Raw genomic sequence first — 21,693 nt, forward strand, 5'->3', positions numbered from 1 at the left:
ACTCTGACCTACACTTCAGGTAGTTTCTCAAACTGGACAGATGAATATATAAACTTTTTTCAAGGACGGAAACTGGACCCATGATTATGTGTAGAACATGGCCCTCTCTATGGATGTGTTCCAGTCCTGTTTGCAGTGCAGACGGTGTGCTGATCCCTTTAAAGGGCATCATTCTCACACATACACTGGGAATGACAGCACAGTCAGAGTCAAGAGTCAGGGCCAACAGTAGAGTCCCAACGGCATATGAAAGTCATAAGCAGCTTTCCTAATAATAATAATAATGACAACATTTTGCTTCTTTAAAAGATTCAACTGCTGACAAAGCACCCCTAATAAATAAACTAAGGGAAAAGATAACATATGCAATAAATACAAATACAGTACATAAAGATGCGTAGCCTGTGGGACAACGACCAGTCAGATCCACTAAAAATTTCCCTTACCAAAATTCCAGCGCCACCAGCCCACATGGTAGTGAGATCAGGCAAGCACATGGCCTCTGGATGAACTCTTTCTGCTCCCGTTTCTACATGTTTACAATGTCCCACTCCCACACTTACGTGTGCCCTGGTCTTTCCAAGTTCAAATATGTGCTTAAAGGTTGGCCACACCCCAAAATACCAGCACCCAAGCTTATCATCCCACGAACAGCACTGTGGGTCTGAAAAACAAATGGGTTCCACTTGGGAGTCTGGGGGTCACCAATTTCACAGAAGTGTATTGTTTTAAGACATTTTCTTTAAATAGCAGTCGGTGGGTGACCTACTTGCAGTGCCATTCTTTTAATTTAAAAACAGTAAAGCAGCCAAACCTGGCTAGCAAGGGCAAGACCCTCATAGTTGGCAAACTTAGCTCTGCCTGGTTTTCCCATATTGTTTTCATATGGATAATCATAATAAATAAACAACTGATTAAATATATGATCTGCTAGCTAGTAAATTTCTCCATCTAAAAGCAATTAAGTTTATTTAATGGAGTGTAGTCCAGTGTATGTTAGCAGAATCTGTATTCAGGTCCATGGTGGCTTATTAGGTGGTTACTAAGGCAGAAAACATCGGAAATAAATGTGGACAAGTTAGCTCAGGTGTCACAAAGCAAGCGGCTATCCCCAGCGCACAGGTGCGGGCACAGGGCTGACTTTTACCCAGCACACAGGTGTGGACACAGAATTGACTTATCCCCAGTGCACAGGTGCGGATGCAGGGCTGACCTATCCCCAGAGCACAGGTTCAGACACAGAGCTGACTTATTCCCAGCCCACGGGTGCGGATGCAGGGCTGACCATTGCAGAGTAGGCTGCCATAACATTGCCGTTTGAATCTTAAAACTTTTCAGTAAGCCACAAATAACCATGCCCATTACAATCCCCTCCCCCTCCTACTTCAAACCAGTTCTGCCTTTCCACGCCAACCTAAAATTCATGAGGGATGAAAAAAAAAGAATAAATAAAGAAATAAATAAATAAATAACGCCACTCATTATTTGTGCTGGCCCCTGGCAAAGTGACAGGCGAAATCATACTTGTTCCTGCACTTGCTGCCACAAATGTTGCACTGGAAGGGGTTCTCGTAGCCATGGCAACCCATGTGGATGGTGTAGAGGATGTTGTCGGCGAAGTAGGTGTCGCAGTGCTGGCAGTGGTGCAGCAGCTGAAGGTCCTGATTGGTCAGGGCAGGGGCGGGGGTGCTGGGCTGGCTGTTGCTCACGCTGGGGGTGCTGGTGTGGGGGCTGTGCTCACTGCAGGGCGCGGCCCCGGGGCTGTAGTTACTGACGGGCGGGGGGCGGGGCTCGGGGCTGCCAGGCGAGCCGGCCCGGGCGGAGCTGGCTGAAACGGCAGCGGGCGCGGCGGCCGGCTGGCAGAGGAGGAAGGGCTTCTCGTCGCGGCAGGACCCCGTCTCCGGGGAAATGGGCGCGTGGGCGTCGGCCGGAAGGCTGGCCAGCTGGCCCGCCAGGGTGGACAGCTGGTTGAGCGGGTTGTCCGTGGTGGCATCGTGGTGGGGGGCGTCGCCCCGCGGGGCCCCTCCCCCGTCCTGCGGCTTGGCCGCGCCCTCGTAGGCCTCCGGGTGCAGGTGGGGCAGGTCCTGAGGGAAGTCGCTCAGGTAGTCGGCCTTCTGGCTCACCATGGAGGGCGGGCTGTAGCTGAGGAGGAGCCGCCGGCCGTAGCCCAGCGAGCTGGACTTCCTCTGCAGGACGCTCAGCATCTTCCGGCTGGCCAGGGTGGAGCGCGCCCCCTTCATGGGCAGCAGCTTGTGGCGGCGCCGCCGGTGGTGCGACAGGTTGCTGCGGTCGCTGCAGCGGAAGGAGCACAGCTCGCACTTGTACGGCTTCTCGCCCGTGTGCGAGCGCATGTGGGCCTCCAGGTGGCGCTCATAGGCCGAGGCGAATGGACAAAGGTGGCACCTGTGGGGCTTCTCTCCTTTTCAGCAGAGACAAAGGAAGGTTATTATTTACCATATCATATGTGTTTAGTAACAGGTCAATTGAGCCTGGGAAAAGCACTTAATAAATAAAATGTATTATTATTATTACTAGTAGTAGTAGTAATAGACATATTGTGTGTCTTACATGGCTTATTTTTATTCTTTTCTTCTGGTAAAGCAGTAGTCATGATTTGTTTAATGAATGTGGATGTGCTGAATGGTCTGTTCTGTTAAACCGCTGTGTACGTGGATGTAGGCCGTTCCGTGGTACCTGTGTGTATGCGGATGTGCTCGATGAGTCGGGCTGTCCCCTTGCTGGCATAGTTACAGTAACGGCACTTAAGCTTCCCATCGTACGTCCTCTCAAAGCTGTCCACCAGCAGCCCTGAGCCGTCGTCCAGGGAAACCTCCACCGAAGGGTGGTCCAGTCTGTTCTGGTCGGTCTCGGTACCAGCTGCCGGCAAACAGAACATAGGTCTGTGCTCTACACTGCCACCGTCCCCACCACATCCATCTCCTGGCTCGGTCTGCATCCCAGCCGGATCCGACTGCAGACCTGGAACATAATGTCACTCACATGTGATGCTGAACAGCAAGTTTGGTCACAACCTAAACTTTTGGTGCCCCCTCTTCTCTTGCTGTAAGGACAGTGGCTTGGTGTAACGACGCAACTATTTTTTTTTTTTTAGTCCCTAAACCATAACTTGAATGAATTGGAAAATCCCGCTTACACATTAGATGCAATGTCATCCAAATGTTTTTTGTTTACTTACACCCTAATGAATTTAAACCATTAAGTGATGCAAAGGCAGAGAATTTGTGCAGTTTCAATGCCAATACAAAACAAATATGACTAGCAGAGAAGGTGCTACTGCCATGCGAGAATGTGGAAACTTAGCCATTTTGCTTCTACATGACCCATGCAAAATATCACCAGATTAAAATATACAGTAGCCCTACTTTTTGTGTACTGTGTTGATATGTATCTAGACATACATTGTGCAAATAGGCCCCACCCTCACGGTGTGGTAGAACAATCTGTTGTGCTCCATAAAATTAGTATTAGCAGTCAGTGGATTGCCAGGATTATTAATATGCTGAAAAGTTGTTGTCTTGTGGGCTGTACAAATAACAAAACCAACAGCCTCGATTTTAAGTTTTGCCCTTGTTATTTGTACAGCCTACCACACAGCAACTTTCCACAATCTTGTATGTGAATCCACTGTTAACATCAATAACTCTATGCAGCGCAATAGACTGTCTTCCCCCGTCGTGGGCGTGGCCTTCATTGTTTGACGCGTAACGCGCTGCCAATAGAAACACACCGACTCCACCTTTCGGTAACCAACATTGCTTCCCACAAAAAACACATTTTTACAGAATGATTACTATGCTAAATTTCAATGTCAGTGACACAAATGAAAAAAGTTACAAGGTAGCAGGATTGTAGTGTGAAAGGTTGAAAGACAACGCTGAGAGGACCAGTCCTCAGTTTGCTGTCCCTCAGGTTTGGAAATTGGATCCGTTGCTAGTGTCACGAAACGAGATAATTTAGCATCAAACATAAATAAATAGACGGATTATCTAAACTCAGTTAGTCGAAACAAGCCAACTCGTAATATTGGATCAAATGATTTGGTAACGTTAGCTAAAGCTATCAACGCGAAGCTGTACGAAGCACATACGATACCAACAGATAAATATAACAAATCGTTCAAATGACTGAAAAGAAACAATAAATGTTAGCAAGCTGCGAGAGATCCGTACCCCCCTGGAGCACCTCCGCTTCCTTATCGACGCCGACGGAACCAGAGATCATATTTACATGTTGGGTTTGCTGCGTGAGGTACTCTTGAAAATCCTTCACAAAGTCCAGCGTCTCCGGCTTCTTCTCGCCCATCCTGCAAACGTAGTGCACACTGGCAATGTCTTGCTCCTTAATACGCAGAATATATATCTAGGCAAAATTGAACAGATTTGAGAAGAAATATCCGAATGTAGTCAGTTGGCTAATGTTATCATACCTAGATAGGTGAGATCACCGCTAGGTAGCCGTTAGCTATTTATAGCTAACCCAGAGAACTCTACTGCTAGCTAGCTATCTGGCGATATTAAAGGGACACTAAACGGAAATAGCTAGCAACACAGCAGTCTGACCAAACAAGTTAGCTAGCTAACGTTAGCTCGTTCCATGACAAAACAAATAGCAAGGAAGCTAACGTTAGCACTTTGTGTGAGGCAGCTAACTTAAGCAACCAGTCCGCGAGTTTAGCTTCCTGTATAATGCCAAGTACTTTCACCAGTAAGCGTCCTAATGTGTAGTACTGCAGAATGTCCAAGATATCAGGCGTTAAAATTATGTTTTGTTATCCAAAACATCTACTGTGCCCATGCTATCAGAACACCGTAAAAGTTCAGTGCAACGAGAAAAAGAGTCCCGATTTAGGAAAGATGAGAACGGTAATAAACGTTCCTAGGATATTGACCTGACTGCCTCTCTTGGCAGCGATGATACCCACCAAGAAGGAGCTTTTGCCACGGTTTTAATTTTGTTTCACTCTTACTAAGTCGAGATACAACTTGAACCACGGGCTTTTTCTTACGGGGTCTCATTTCTTTTTAGGAGGGATTTCACACATAATGGTAGGAAAGGGAACACAGCAGGCTTGTGAATGACTTCATCACGATGGACTTCATACGTGCTGAGGTAACCATGCCGACAGTGCCACCTCTGGAAGGGGAATAAGAGCCTTGGGTTTCGCTTTATATGGAGTTTTTTTTATTCGTTTGCCTGATAATTTACATTTTTACATTTAGCAGACAGACTCGAGTACAGCCCTGCCACATTTCTGTCCATAGTTTACAAACATAGACAGCCATGATGACAGGTACATTAAAAAATATCAACCATTGCACAATAAAGTATAAAACTTACGTCCAGTGGAAGAACTGAACCGAAAGAGCCAAAATTTCCAGCAGTACAATTGTAATGATGGGTTAAGACGTGTAACTACATTGTGTGCACTTCATGATTGTTACGAAGGTTACATCCCCCACACTTTGACCAGTCACCTCAGTCTTTTTATTAATCCTCACCTTACATGAAACAACCTTTCCTCCGCCTGGAATCTGTCAACAAGTTAGCCTTAGCCGTTAATGTATGTTGTGGAGTCTGGGACTATAAATGTAGGCAGAATGTTCAGTTTAAGTGGATGTTTGACTTTTGCGTAAACATCCATGGGCGGGAGATCACTTTTCCCTCACTTTTCCTTCCTTGGTGCTGTATGTAGGCTACCGGACATTACACATAATGCCTATATAATTTAAACCTCTTGTTTCCCACACCCAAGTATAAGGAGAAAGAGACATGCCTGCTTTCACTGTGATGCCATTCGCCTTCTGAAGACAGTACTGAATTCTTTTAATGTTTCAGCCACAAATGTATTCATTTATGCTCATATGTTCACTTTCAGGCTATGTTGATAAGGCACTACAGATACATACCACTGTGATTCTATTCTTGGAGTGTGAGCATGTTCACTGAAAGGTAAGGGTGAAATAAGGTAAGAAAGGTTTGAGTATGGGCAAAGATTGCTCTTAGTGCATTGTTAGTAAGTTTTCTGGTTTTACACCAAAAAAACAACAACAACGATTTTTTTTTAAAGGAGCTGATTTTCACCCAGATTTTGTGTTTCCATCAACAAAGTGTTTCGTGTTTGTGTGAGATTAGGTAAACAGCGTCCTCTTGTAGCGAAATTAGGCCTTGTCAAACCCCGTAGGCTACTATTAATTTGTAACCTATTTGTAGCTACGGATTGAACATAGATACCCCCTTCAAGCGGCTCCCGGGTATGTTAGTGCATTGCATTTCATTAATTGCACGGCATTCTTGAAAAAAAAAAAAACACTCAGCTTTATTTTCCAAAGTAGTCTAACGGAGGCTACAGTTACCGTATTCGACCAATGCTTGTATTTTGCTCGACCAGTTGACACTGTATGCACGTAGGCCTAACTAATTCAATGCCTTAATAATGCCTGGTAATCGAATTAAATTGTCATGTCATCGTTATTTCTTTCTCTGCTCCCGAGTTGTCTAATTTAGGCTACTTTTCTCTCGGTGTTACGTTAAGTAGGCTGGTCTAATGTTAATGGTGCCCTGTATTTTACGTCGTTTACCTATGAATCTGACAATAATCTGTAGATGACGTTAAAATGTATATGTAGCGGGAGAAAGTTTTATTAACGTTAACGAAATTGCCAAATGTTTTGAAATTACTAAAGGTCAGCTGCCCTGCCTCAGTTACGATAGCAGTCAGCATATATGGCTGTGTAACTTTTTCCATCCATTTTAACAACGTGCAATTTATTCTGTTAGCAATGTCAGCACAAGGCTAATTCAGTTACATGATTAAATAACTGAGTAAAACCCCCTTTCACCTTCCCCACGTTCAGCCTTCCTGAAGTGTCTCTTGGGCTTGTGACTAAAACATTTTGAGGTACTGGTATATGGAGGCTGTAGTCAGCTGGTATCACTGAACACAGGTCTTCCAACATTGCTCTAAAGCTAATTGGATGACCTTCAATCTTACAGTATCAGCTCTTGTCTTTCCATTTACTATATTGCTACACCTGAATGTTTTTATTTAAAATATGGACTGTTTATTTATAAGATATATTTTTATTGAACCCCGTAGGGTAATTTGTTTTAAGATTTATGTTATTTTAAATATTATTTTAGAAATCATTCTATATATTTATCACGAATCTGTGTCACTTTTTTTTAATGCGACACAGATGCTCAGTAACTTATTTCCCTACCTAGTTGCAGTTTGTTCTCCAGACACTAGGTGGCATGTTACACCAAACTATAGCCAAAACTCTATACAGTGCTCTACAGCAGATACTGAGCAGTGGCTAGTTGCACAGTTTTGTCGTTGAGATTTTTAATGTGACAAAGGGGGATTTATTTGGTTCAAATTATAAACCAGTAACAGGAATGTATTTTATTTCTGAGGTGTCCTAGCCTATATGCTTACACATCTCTCCGAAGTAAAAACTTTTTTTTTTTAAATGTGATTTTGAAAAGAATTTTCTTTTTTAAAATCTTTTAAAATGTTAATTGATAGTGGTGAGAGAAGCAGTAGCTTAATATCACCCAAAAGCTTATCTGACTTAATTAATTGAGCATATGCAAGTCCACAGTGGCCTTCCCTGTGTTCTTTAATGAGGGCCTGGGGTTGGTGTAACACCCAACCTACACAGAGTTGAGCTATGACCAGGAGAGCAGTCAATTACAGCACCTTCTAATGACCTGTCGCCGCTAATGTTATTTTATTGCAATTTAATTATGCTCAGGTTTCAAAAGGAGGGACTTCACTCTAAATAATTTATCCACGGTGACAATAATTTGTCAGTTGGAAAAGATAAATTAGAGCTCCTTGCCTTGTCTGTTGGTAGAATAGTATTGTTCTGGTTCAGATAGAGTTTCACTGGGTTACCTGGATATTACGACACAGTGACACACCTTAAAAAGATGAAAACAACTATTTTAGAAAATGTATTTTATTGAGGTGAAATGGTGATGATTGACACCACTGATCCTCCCTGCAAAGAATGCACAGGAATTTTTGCCTTTTGACCTGTTTAATATACTCAGATGACTCCCATGCAGTGTAATTAACCAAAATCTCATACGTTAACCTAATTAATGACAGGTACCTTCATGATATACTGGCATTAAAGGGCAACATATATTAATGGGCAGTGAAGCAGGCCACGTGGAGCCTGGTTTGACATTAACAGCCATTAATAGATGAGTCCCAGCACTTGGAAAGATCAGAAAATTAAAAGGTAATGACTTTATGTGGTCAGATTTTAAATATTGTTTTGTAATGGACTTGCTTTGGAGCCTGGCACATTGCAACATAATGCTGAGGGTGGATGTGATTAATTATCATAATAATCTGAGCCTTCTGGTCACATTGAGCTTTTCAGTGATAATTTAATGATTTCTTACTTGGACCATTGTGGCGTTTCATTGGGTTTTTTTTTTTTTTTTCATTTTACATAGCAGTTTTATGGATAGGTGTCATTCTCAAATTACCATTCTCAAAAAATTAATTTTTTCTTAAGTGAAATGGATTTGTTTATTTATTGTTTTATCATTGTGACTCTTTTTCGTATTCTTAATTAAAAAGCCGTAATTAATGTTCATGTTGTATTGTTCCCTAAACATGTTTACTTAATGTTTCGCTAATAATTTTACAGTAGGCCTACACGTTTTCATATCCCGTTTAACCTATAGACTATAATAACTTAGTTCCATATTTGTCGATCTGCCTTGTCGATCCTTGTACAAGCAGCCCCCACATTACAACTGCTTTGGATAAAGTCATGGAGTTATCCACTTACCCTAATTCACATTTAAAGGGCCGAAATGAAAAGGCCTCTGTCGCCCCTAAACCGGTTGATTTATGCTGTTTGCGGTTTTATAGAACACGAAACAATTAATTTCGCTCTGAAAGGAATTTGGAATTAATTCTAAGAAGCCCTGGAGCTTTTTTTCAGAGCAGCAGTCATACGTGGTGCTCATTTAAAAGCAACGCTGCATATTAGCCGCGGAAGAAAGGCTTTTAACTCCGAAGGAGCGCAGATGTAGGAAAGCTAGCAGGAGCCACCGCCGCCAGATCATTACAGCAGAAAGGTGAAGGGGGATTTTGGTGCGGCTTTTATTCTTGTTGCGAGGCTATTTATTCCTCGAGATCCCCCCGCTCAACATGGGGTGTTTGAAAAAGAGAAAAAGGCAGGGGACTGGAATAAAGAATGTACATATTGAGCTTTTCATTCTCCTGTGCCACTTAATTTCCTCGCTACCACGCCGGACCCTGTCTAATGAATGTAATTGCTGCCTTTGATGAAAATGCTATTATCTGGATCACACTTTAAATGGACAAACAAGCCCGCCCTCCCTTTCTCCATCCTCCCCCTTTTAACGCGGCTATGAGATCTCTAATTATGCAAGGAACAAGTGGCTTTTCACAATGGAGCGTGTTATCCTCAATTGCTAAGAACTGGAGCAAGCTACATTAGCACAAAGGACAGATTAGATTAGCCATACACTGCACAAAACCCATTTCCTTGATTAATTTCCTGCGTGTGCCAGAGCGATTTAAAAAAAAAAAAAAAAAAAAAACTCCATCTATCTCGCTTTAAAAGACAAACTTTCATCTTTTGACAGATGCCCAAACTCAGTAGACTGCCAGACATTTATTGACAAACCAGTAATAGAAGTTCTGGAAAACGTCTTTGAGGGAAGGAAAAAAAAACTAAAAATGTCATACTTTTTGTTGAAGACTGAAAACTCGCTCTAATCGTGTTCCTTTTATTGCTTCACATTCTACGGCACAATTGTCTCCAAACGGACAGTTTTTGCTATTCATGAGCGACCCTTTCCCCTCCGCGAATTGAACTGGTGTTAAATAAAATTGGTGAATGAATCCTGAGATGCCGCTATGACTTTACGAGGTAACGGACAATAAAGCTGCTGTCAGCTGTGGAGTTTGAATCCTAACGTCGCCTTGATGGGGCACTTTTGTTCTGTTGAATTCATTATAGCATTTAAAATCGTGTACACCACATCATGCATATAATTATATCAGTATGAGGTGCATTAAACGGCAGGATTGACCAATGTTTAAGGCCACGTAATATTTAGTAAGTGATTATTTGGTTAAGCATTTATGTTCATAGAAACTCGCAGTGTGTTGGGGGATTGGGCTACAAAGCCCTAGGCTTCTTTTTGTGGCATGTACCTGGATGGTGGCACTGATTTCATTCTAAATGTGCCTATCTCTTACCCAAGTGGTGTTTACTTATTATATTAATTGCACCTTTTATAAATCACTTAAGCTAAATGTGGCTACCAAATGCTTACATTGTAATCATTAATTAGTGGACATCAGAGCAGAAACACCGGTCACTTCTCTCCCTGTCTGTCGCAATGGATCCGCTATGGACGGAGTAAGTAATGCTCCGTAGCCTGGTTGTGTGACTTTTAAAAGGTTTATGTCATGCGAAACAGGCTACCATCCGGACTCAGTCAAACAGGAGAAGGATTGGGCAATATTCTTGATTGAGGTGGCATTTTACCAAAATTTATTTGAGGTTCTGAATACCAAAACCACAGGCCACAAATAAGGAGGATGGGGTAATACCTTTTGACTGGACCAGTCGCACTCAACTTGAAATGAGGTGTCCAGCTGTGAGTTATGGCGGCCAAACGTCATTTGTACAGTTTGAAAAGTGGGGGCATTTTTCCAGCTTGTCACCGGACGGCAATAGTTCATTCTCTTGAATGATATCTTTGAATGCACAGTTGCCCTATTGCGAGCATTTCAGTCTTAGTGCAGAGAGGTTTAATGGGTCGGCCTGTCCGTAAGGGGGTAATTTAGTGCTCGCCTTGCCACATTCTTAAACATGCCTACCCTGCTGGTCCCTGCTGCCTGGAAATTTCACTCGGTGCACAGGACACCCATCCCTACTGCAGCAGTCTACTGTGTACTGTCGCGTTTCATGTCGCCTTTTCTCTGTTCGTCAGGCTGGAGATTGGTTATCCCGACTGGCAATGCAGAAGCATCGTGTCTCTGGTGGATGGGTTTTGTTTGTTTGTCTGTCTTATCTCTTGTTTGATTGTGTTGGATCATTTGTCCATACGATTGCTTTGGCATTTGTAGATTGCCCTGCTCTTTGAGCTTATTGTTCAAGCTTTAGCGAGAACAGCTGGCTGCCCTGTTGCTTTCGATGCCCTATGTTGAAATAATCTACTACGTATAATGAACTTTGAAAATATGTGGATCTCCGTACTAATTTATTAACAATATACTAAAATAAGAAACATGATAACACTTTCTATGAAGGGTCCTTAACAATAGCTACGCAACTCCTTCACAAACACTACCTAACTCCTTTATAAGCACTACATAACCATTCATAAAAGCATATTTCAACAACAGCAAATAAGTATATTATTACACATATGGTGTGCTATGTCACCACCGGTGCAGCAAGTGATGTTACCATGACATACTGCGTGACACATGCTGAGTGTTATAGATATAAACATTAATGAATGGTAGCTATGAAAGTATTATTGTATGTAGTGCTTAAGAAGGAGTTGTACAGTTCTTATGCAGGACCATTTCTATAAAGTATTACCACAAAAGTAAATTCTGTTTCTAGAACTGGAAATAAGTGAGTTTTTATCATAGTAAGTGCAGTAGCTGGTGTGTGGAAGTCGTGTGTAAATGTGGGGTGTGCTCTGCGTGAAGAGGGGCTGATGTAGCCGGGCGGGGGATAAGGGACGGCCGCTCGCCGGGTGAGGCCCGCGCAGCCACGCGCGAGCGAGCGAGTCGTTAGTCGGGAGATGATGGTAACAGGCCGGTTGATAATGGGAAGGATGACTGAACTGTGACCTTATCGATCCCCGGCCCTGCCCAGCTGCGCTCCCGCAAACCCAGTCAGCTGGGGAAGTATTTAAAGGCGAACGCGCTCGGCTGTCCGGCTCCAGGCCTCATTAATTATGTTTTAACCTGTGACAGTGACAAACACACCAAGCCGCACCGCAGTATATTAGGGTCACTTTGTGAAACGTAGACAGATTTGGCCAAAAACATACGCCTTGAGCCTGCGTGTGCTGGGAGGCTGTCTGTCACACAGGAATGAGAGAGAGTATGTGTGTTTAGCTGTAGACCTTCAAAGTCTTGGTCCTGATTAGATTACTTATATATCAGTATAGTTATGATGATGATGATGATGATGATGATGAAGAATTGATGGTGATGATGATTATTAATATTATTATTGCTACTACTACTACTACTGCTACTATCGTAATGTTCTCTACTACTATCATAATCTTTGTTTCCTATTCCACACAAAATGTGGAACACTTATTTTAAAAATAAGTAAAACTGGAATTTTATCATTTCAATATTTATTTGATTATTATACATTATTTGTATTTAAGTTATACTTTAAGTAGTTTACTGTAGCACTCACAGAGTTACCATTGGTGACATGAAACACATCTGTATATTAATTCTGAGAGTTAACTCTGTACTCCACAATTTTAGATTTGTAATCAGACTATTCACATGCGGTTAAAGTGCAGATTCTCAGCTTTTATTACAGGGTATTTCTTAATAAAATTTGGTTTCATTGTGTAGAAATTACAGCATTTTTTATACACAGTCCCCCTTTTCAGGGCATCATAATATATGGGACAAATGGTTTAACACATGCTTCTGATTTGTCAAGTTTGTCCAATCGCTTCCTTAGAACCACAAGAGAGCTTTCAGAATCTAGTCTTAAATCCAGGCTTTTGGTTGCCTTTGGAGACTGTTGTTGGTGTTTGTCAACACGAGGACCAGAGTTATGCCAATAAAAGTCAAGGAAGCCATTATGAGGCTGCGAAATAAGGGAAAAAACTGTCAGAGACATAGGCCAAACATCAGGCTTAGCAAAATCAGCAGCTTGGAACATCATTAAGAAGACAGCACTGATGAGCTCAGTAATCTCAAAGGGCCTGGTAGGCCAAGAAGACCTCTACAGATGATGACAGGAATTCTCACCATAATGAAGAAAAAACCCCAAACACCTGTCTGGCAGATCAGAAACACTGTTCAGGAGGCAGGAGTGGATATATTAGTGACTACTGTCTGCAGCAGACTTAATAAACAGAACTACAGAGCAACACACTGCAAGATATAAACCACTCGTTAGCTGCAAAAACAGGATAGTACAGTTTGCTAAGAAGTACCTTAAAGAGCCTACAGACTTCTGGATAAAGGTCTTGTGGACAGATGAGACCAAGATCCACTTGTATCAGAGTGATGGCAAGAGCACAGCGTGGAGGCCAAAAGAACTGCCCAAGATCCAAAGATCCAAGATCCAATTTTAGATCACAAAGTAGTACAAATCCAAATCAAGGAAAAATATGTGCCAAACATTATGGAGCTCACTGTAATTATTATTATTATTATTTTTGGATCTGTACTCCAGCATGTTAAATTTGAAATGACAATGAATATTAGGTTAAAGGGCAGACGTCCTGTTCTAATTTGAGAATAATTACATCCATATTGTATGATCCTTCTAGGAATTACTGCAATTTTTTTACATAGTATTTGGACACTTGGCTCCTTAGCTGTTTCTTGGCCAGTTTGTGTCTTTACATCCTTCATGCAAAAGGAAGCTAACAAAAGGTATATTTGATTCCGGATGTGGAATTTGCATTTGGAGTCTGATGTTGTTGTCTCTCAGCATGAGGACCAAACAAGTGTCAATGCCAGTAAAGCAGGCCACTGCTTTGCTCCAATTATTTTGCTCCCCTAGACTGGGAGACTATATATAAAAAAAGTGCTGTAATCCCTACAGGGATCACTCGATATGGCTGTAAATACCCTAAAATGAAAGCTGACAGTCTGTACTTTAACCTCATATTCATTGTTTTGTTTCAAATCCAGTGTGCTGGAGTACTGAGCCAAAATAACAAAGATTGTGTCACTGTCCAAATACTTAAAGACTGCCACTGTATCTATCCCTTTCACTGCATTACATTCACTCTCTCACTATACCCCCCTCTCTCCATATCTCTCTCACACACACTCACTATGTCTCTCTCTCCTGCTCCCACCACACCCTTTTGTCTGTCTCTCGCCTTCCGTCTCTCCCAATACACCATTCCGCCCCTCCTCTCATTTTGCCTCTCCAGGCACCCTTTTCTCCCCCCCTTCCCCTCTTTGCACTCCTCTCCTTCATCCCTCTCTTTCTCCCCATTGCATCCCAGGCCTCACTTTCAATCTCAGCTCAATTGCAAGGGGCGACCTGCAGACTTATAAAGAATTGGCTTTAAGGCTTTTGAAATAGACTGAATCTGCTGTAGGTCACAAGGGGGAAATAAGTGAGGAAAGTAAGTAAGCATGAAATAGTTTTCCATAAATAATCAAATGACAACAGTGCAATAATGGGATCTGGGGCTGTAAAAAATATATGTAACCAATTTTTTTGCTATTAAAGTGAAATAGAAAGCAAAATATATAACAGGCTGAAGGAAAAGTTTCATTCCAGGGTGGAGGATAAATTTCTTCTTCGGCGGTATGAGATTGAGGGTGCCGTTCGGGAGCTGGCAGTGCATTTAAGGTCTTTTCCAGAGAAAGAGTGCCCCTGCAAAATCAATGGGTTAATAATCGTCTGCATTTTCACGTGCGTGTACGTTAGCGCCAGACATCTATTCTTCCGCAGCGTTGTTTTTGCTTTACGCTTATGTTTTTACAAATAATCAATGCTTCATTTTGAACGCTTAATAGGACAGATTGAATTACACCTACTCAGAGAAAGGGCAGTTACAGGCAACCCAGTGACAGCTGTTGAAGGATATAGCATGTTGGATATTTCCCTGCGCGAGCAAGCATGTGCGTTTTTCCACATTAATATTTTAAGTTTGTGTCTCACTCTGTGATTAAGAATAATGTCCACAAATGTTGTATTTCCTTATTTTCAAATTATACCAGTGCTCTTATTTATATGTTGATGACAGTCAAGCAGCTACGCTACTAATGCAGTCATATCATATCCCTGGAATGGAATGCGTGTTTAATAATGTGGCTAGCTGTGCATCTGACGATATCATTTCAATAGGAGCCGTTTGTATTTACGGGTCCTTTGGTACCATGTTCGTCCGACATGTTTGAGTGAAAAGCATGTATGACTTGTCATCCGTTCCATGATATTTTTAATTGTGCCCTCCACTGGCGATCCAGGGTGCAGGCCCTGCATTTCTACCCAGTTTGATTTGTGGGGCTCCCAGGCGAAGCTGTAATTTATGACCATAAAATGGCTGATGGTTCATTTGCTCGCTGCCCTTAGGACTTCCTTTTCAAATCAGATGTGGAGTTGAATGGAGCTGTCCTGTTGTGGGTGGATGATGAATAAATTTAAAACAGGGTTTAAAGAATATAAATGACCCATATGCTTAGACACCCCCCCCCCCCTTCCCCCCCAATGTTCGCTGGTCTTTAAATAAAAAGAAATGTGTTTAATTCTCACCTTAGGCCGCGATTGTTTGGTGGTTTGATGGTAAGTAGGAGCACATAGTATTGCATTGGTCGTGGGATAAGAGGTTTCAGGGAGTTAGCCCCGGCGTGGGTATCAAGCAGTGTGTGGTCTTTAGTGCGTCTGCTCAGTTTTCTCTAGTTAGCGACGGCGGCGTTGTACGCGCTAACCAAAGGGGCCAGTAACAGCAACAACGTGGGCAAGGAGGACCAGAGGCGGAGTAAACAAACGGCGAGATCAGTGCTCGAGTAGCTGCACTCGAGAAGCCTCTTCTCCTCCCCATTACCCGTGGACTAATTAGGGAGTCAGCGGGAACGCCATGCGGCTGTGCCGTGGTGACCGTGGTGAGTGGTGACCATGGTGACCACGTAGGCCCGCTCATCGCGAGGGTTGCTCAGACACAAGCGCGCCTCCTCCTCATTTGCTGCAGAGAAGCCTCGCTGTCCTGTCCTGTGAGAACTCGCCTCCCTGTTGAGTGACGCACTCTGCAAAGCGGATCTTTCGTTTTTACAGCGTAGAGGTTCCGGCACGGGGACTGGATAAACAGTCTGTTTCACACCAGTGAGAGAGGTGTGTTATGCTCTAGTGGGCTAAACAAGCTTGAACACCTTTATTGAGGTCACCTGGTCCTCTCACTCCTGTGGGGACAGTGGTACACCCGTTTTCATGGCCACCCTCTGCCTTATTTCACAGCTGATTGGCCGGTCTAAAATAACACTTTCTCAGGCAGTCAGGCACTCAGCCTACTTAATTATGCATGAATTGGATTGGGGAGGGATCTAGCCTGGTTCAGTTTCACAAAGCAGGTTTGGGCAGTCCCACATAATCTAGGCCAGTACTGAGAACACAGCAGACACAGCCATTCAAATGGTCAGTGTTGATGAACTCCATTGCTTTCAGTTACCGGTAGTGATTGTTACATCAGCATTAGAATGTTCAATTACGAACTTTCTAATGTTTGTGATGTTATACTTTAAAGGGTCAAGATTTTGGCAGTTTATGTACTTGTGAGATAGAAAAATCTTTAAATTAACTTTTAAACTTTTTTTGCGAATGGTTGAACAGCATACTTTTCCTGCAGTCTATTGAGGGGGCCATCTGGGCACATTTGTAGTCTCTTAAGTGGCATGGAATAGAGCCGATTTCATGCTTCTAAATGACCCTCAATAATCAGGTCATTTAAATGAAGCCTTTCCCCTCGTCTGACACACTCCCTCGCTCATCTGAATAACAAATCTGAGCTCAGGGCCTTGAAGGGATCGTCAGAACTTTCCCCGGATCTCTGTATTAAAAAGGAGAAGGGGGGGAAAAAAATCCCTGTCAAAAGTGGCAGTGCATGTGTGAAAGTAGGCGATTTTCTTAATTCATCCCCTAGGAGCAGATAAGTCTATCAATCTGTTAAATTGGAAAGCCATTAGACGGCCTGGTTTATGCGTTTCAAGCTGTTAACTAGAAGCTGATTGATTGTTGTTCCTTTGATAGGATATGCTGATCTAATCTCACTGTGCTCGAGTTTGCAATAAATTACACAATTCATTTCCTCCATTTAGAGAGAGAAAATCACACCCCCAGGCATCCCGAGCTCCAGAGGCAAAGAGCAGGGAACCTATTTTATGGTGCCATTTAGCCTGCAAGCTTTCAGCGATCCCCGGCCTTCCCAAAAAATCGAAGCATAATCAAGGTGTATGTTTAGAAAATTTATCGTTATAATTTTCTCCTGTAATCTCTTCCATTTTCCAGCCTGCCTGGGCGACATAGATCATCATCTAAAAAGAGAAAATGGATAGCAGTTTAAAATTTATCGGTCTTTGATTCTCAATTATACGTGTTTATGACTTCATCTGTCTTCAGTGACTTCAACCTTTTCCATTATGGTGGAATATTATTTGTACGGAATCCATTAAATTCACAAGGCAGACTCTAATGGTCAGGCTGCAGCGATTTGCAGAGGGAAAAGTTTTTGAAAGGTGGCTTTACAGAAAGCGCCGGTGTTATGACACTAGAAATTGCTTTATTGATGGCCTGCTCTTCTCTCTGCTCATTCGGCCATTTGTAACCCGGCCCATATCTATATCTCAGCCTGACACTGATAAGAACCCTTCTGTCCCCCGGACCAGATTACACTTTGTAATGACACGCCGAGGCAGGTAGGATTCATACGAATCTGCGCTTGGTATCAATACGGGCCGCCGGCTGGGAGAGAGAGCTGGCACGCCGACACGCTGCCCTGCCTGATTAGTATGTGAATTAAGGCCGCTGCACCCTCGCTGTGTGTTTACTGGGAGCGCACGGGCCCCCTGTTTCGGCTGGCGGGGGCGCACGGTAAAGTACGCTTTTTTCCCCCGGAACGAATACTTCTTTGCTCACCGACGAGAGCCGGCGTCCAAATGACTACAGGTAGAGCTATTTGTTTGGTTGCCTTCAGTCTGCGGCCAGAGCAGAATCATGAGCATTAATCTTACTCAGTCACGTTTACTGCTGGATAATACATTACAGTTACAAATCTGCTCCAGTCCGGAATCCCAGGCATTGGAGAAAATGTTCATTTGTAATATTGTAGTGCTTTGGCTATTCGAACTCAGCGCTGAGAGTTTATGTTTTTATTATTATTTTTTTTAACGAAGATCACCAATTTTTTTACAAATATATTTGATTGCCACCATTATATTGTGTGTATGTGTGTGTGTGCATGCGTGCGCATATGTATGTTTCTATGCACTTGTGTGTATATGTATATATACATATATACAGTATATAGATAGATAGATAGATAGATAGATAGATATATTTTACGTCTGAATTTGTATCGTCACCTCGCATAAGAGTTTTGCGACGGTATGTAGATACATTGTAAAATACACTGTACATCCTGTAAATATCTGAAAATCTCATATGAGGAAGTCGCATGTGTGCTGAATTTAACTACAGAATTCGATATGTTAGCCACAAACTTCCTCTGTCCTATGTGTTCTGGTTTGAAGGAGACCTGTGCAGGAAACATGCATGTACTTGGACAGAGAGTCCTGTGTGGCCCTAGGCGAGATCTCGAAAATGGGCCCCAAAATAATAAATAATAAATGATAAATAAAAAAAGACCACACGGGGGCCCCTTACCCGGGCCAGGGCTCTAGGAAGTCGCTTACCCAGCCTAATGGACGGGTCGGCTCTGTATTTGGATCATTCACAATTTCCGTGGTGAATATGTTTATTCTTTGTCAGGTTTTTAAAAACATGGAGTAGCTTTGTGAGATTGAACCGAATGACCATCCGGTTTCTACCCACCTTCTAAGACTGCATCTGGGCTCCCCTCGTACTGTAGTACTCCTATCGTTTGCATTCTGGTTATTATATTTTTATGATTTTATGTTTTTTTATGAATGTAATCTGCACGTATTCATAGCATAGTTGACTTTAGTGACATTGCGCTGGTCTTGGGATGCTGTTGGTATCGTTTGCACACACGTGAGTTCTCTTAGTGTTGTAAACCTAACTGAATAAGAGCCTCTGCTAAATACTTGTGATGCAAGTCCTCACCTCAGGTAACACTGATTGGAAATAGCTTGTGGTCCCCAGATGCAAAGCCGGGTAACAGTGGCATGAATCATAACCTGCATGGTTGGTTGGGTGGTAACCCCGTTCATTTCCTAAAAATGCTGGTGGGCAATGTCCCAACGGGGCCAGGGGGACCAGCGCTCCTGCTCAGCGTGATGCTGGATGCATGCTGCTCCACTGTATTCAGGCTATAGCCCCCCTGAAAGGCAATTACCCAGACAGTCACAATTAGGACACTTTGGGTCAGTGAGAGGCCACCCAAATTCCATCCTTCACTAGTTAAATGCAATCTTGTGAATGTAAAGAGATGGCTTCACTGCCACTAACCCCCCCCCCGAAAAATTAAATGGTTCTCTTTATTGCAGCAGGGTATTATAACAATGGCAATACGTTTTAAAAGAGGGGTCAATATACAAATATGTGTTTTATTTCAGAGGGGAAAACAGAGGGGAAGAGGAGGCCATGTTGTCCTCCATAAAAACTTACTGTGGGACAGTCTGGTGCCTCCAAGGAACATGCACCAGCATTCAGTTTGGGAACCTGGATCAACCATTACCTGCATTGTTATTGTGACAGCTGTAATAGTTATGCTGAAGGTCTCCCACAACAATTATTGTCATCATCATCATCATATTTAACAAGATAAAGATCAATTTTTTAAAATCCCAGTTACTGGTCAGTAGCTACTGAGGCTATATCTGGAGAGACCAGCGTTACACACTTACTACCTTCGGAGCAGTACGTGTGTTAGTTCTGTTTAGTTTTTTGTTTTTTTGCACAGAACCATCATCTTTATTTGCTCTTGTTTTCCAAGGCCGTGCTCACTGTTCTTCTCTCTGTTGTGTCCATTAATATGTCTATGCCTTTTATCACAATTCTAACCACAGAGAGAAATTCATACCAGATATCAAAACAAAAAGTCTGCAGAAATTACAAACTGAGGTAAAACCCGTGAAGCTGTCGGCTAGGTCCAGTTTCTCATCACGCCGGTCATTAGCCTGTGATGGATGTAAACCTATAAAGTATCTAAACTGAACCTTTTAACAAACCATGAGCAATACTATCATTTCTTTAATAGAACTTGCTGACCGTGTCGTTCAGAGGTGCCATTTGTCATTTTCTGTGTGAAATAATCAATAATGCGGCTTTGAAATAAATATATAAGTCGGAGAACGTTATATCTTCTCATGCTGGGTTGGACAAAGAACAGAAATAGATTTATAAAATATACACAAACCTACAGTATTAGTCTGTCTGTGTATTATATTGTAATGAGACCCAAAATGATGTTGTGGAAATATTATTTTAGATAAAAAAGACTAAATGCTATGATGGACATTTATTACTGAAACACTAAAATGGATGCTTCTGTCTTTGCATTCTTTCAGTTGGAATTCTTCTAGCTTGTACTCTCGGTTTTGAAAAATAAATGAAACAAAATAAATGAGAAACACAGCAGTTGACAACATGTAAAATGAGCACAGAACAAGGATAACTATAATAATTCCAAAATAAATATACATGTTGCTGCATGCATGATTACCACAATGTTCATATTGATACATATGGTTGTAATACGTGTATATTAGACAGCTTTAAAGCCTTTGCTTGAATGGAAAACTAAGCTTATTACAATTGGCAAAAACATGAGCATGAATGTTTTCTGCATGGATTAACCAAGTATTATAATGTGCATTCATGTGTATGTTTCTGTGGATTAGAGCATCTGCTAAATTAATACAGGCAGGTGTGAAGCACAGACATTGCCGATAGGCTTGTTATTATGGTTATGGTAAAATAATCCATTAACCCTTTACGGTGTAAGATCACAAATGTATGATTAGAATGGAAAGATCCATATTGTTCAGGTGAATCAATATGACAGGAGATGAAAAAGTGCTTATAATTTCTCTTTCTTTCCAAACAAAAGGAGAGATGCAATTATTACATTGCATTACATTACAATTGGCAGACACTCTTATCCAAAGTGACTTCAACCTGAGTTGTAGTACCAGACCTGGGTAGCAACTAACAACATACCCAGACCCATGAGGAATATGCAACATGCAATTATTAAAATACAGTAATAAAATTATCTACTATATTACTTTTTCTTTTGCTTAATTAGAGACAACAGGCAAAGCTTCAGTTTAATAAACAAGCATCCCATCATGCACATGGTCATGTGTAAAAATGCTGCACAGGCCTTAGTGTCAGTCATGGTGGACAGCTTTGCTGAAAGAGGAGGCCTCAGTGACACATTGGATGCCTTTGGCAGGAGCATCAGTGACCAAGGAATCTCAACTTGCTGATTTTACCACGAGCAACCGTGTCTAGGGTGATGCCACCAAGGAACTCTGTGGGAATGACATCAACAGCAATGGGCATGGTAGGACAGAAGCGCATGCTCCTGGATTGGGATGCCGCAGATCTCACCCAAAGTCCAAATTCCAAATCTCATCCAAATTTCCTGATAACAACATGAAGAATAACTAAAGACAGTTCTTCTGTCTCTGTATGAAACTTTTAGGCTACTGTGGTCTAATTGGTGCATTAGCCACTGTTGGTGTATACAGCTAATTAGCTAATTGGGATAGAGTAATTGGAG

General features: G+C 42.3%; 1 protein-coding gene and 1 long non-coding RNA gene across 5 annotated transcripts; one reads left to right on the forward strand and one right to left on the reverse strand.

Moving 5' to 3' along the window:
* Positions 1 to 708: 708 nt before the first annotated feature.
* Positions 709 to 4,849, reverse strand: LOC135244618 (zinc finger protein Pegasus-like). Of its 4 annotated transcripts, XM_064317060.1 has the most exons (4): positions 4,448 to 4,848; positions 4,191 to 4,324; positions 2,695 to 2,979; positions 709 to 2,419 (listed from the first exon to the last, which is right to left on the reverse strand). In XM_064317060.1, the coding sequence occupies exons 2-4, from the start codon at positions 4,321 to 4,323 to the stop codon at positions 1,482 to 1,484; spliced, it is 1,356 nt and encodes a 451-aa protein (XP_064173130.1). In that variant the 5' UTR covers position 4,324; positions 4,448 to 4,848; the 3' UTR covers positions 709 to 1,481. The 4 variants fall into 4 exon arrangements, with proteins under 4 accessions (XP_064173130.1, XP_064173131.1, XP_064173132.1 ...); XM_064317061.1 differs by having other exon boundaries at positions 2,695 to 2,877; positions 4,191 to 4,849; XM_064317062.1 differs by having other exon boundaries at positions 4,249 to 4,848.
* Positions 4,850 to 5,006: 157 nt separating this feature from the next.
* LOC135244619 (uncharacterized) lies at positions 5,007 to 20,526 on the forward strand. The gene is made up of 3 exons (XR_010327019.1): positions 5,007 to 5,145; positions 5,911 to 5,970; positions 19,520 to 20,526. It is a non-coding gene; the product is annotated as an uncharacterized LOC135244619 (long non-coding RNA).
* The last annotated feature ends 1,167 nt before the right edge of the window (positions 20,527 to 21,693 follow it).

The sequence above is a fragment of the Anguilla rostrata genome, chromosome 18 (genome assembly GCF_018555375.3).
Source record: "Anguilla rostrata isolate EN2019 chromosome 18, ASM1855537v3, whole genome shotgun sequence".
Classification (NCBI taxonomy): Eukaryota; Metazoa; Chordata; class Actinopteri; order Anguilliformes; family Anguillidae; genus Anguilla; species Anguilla rostrata.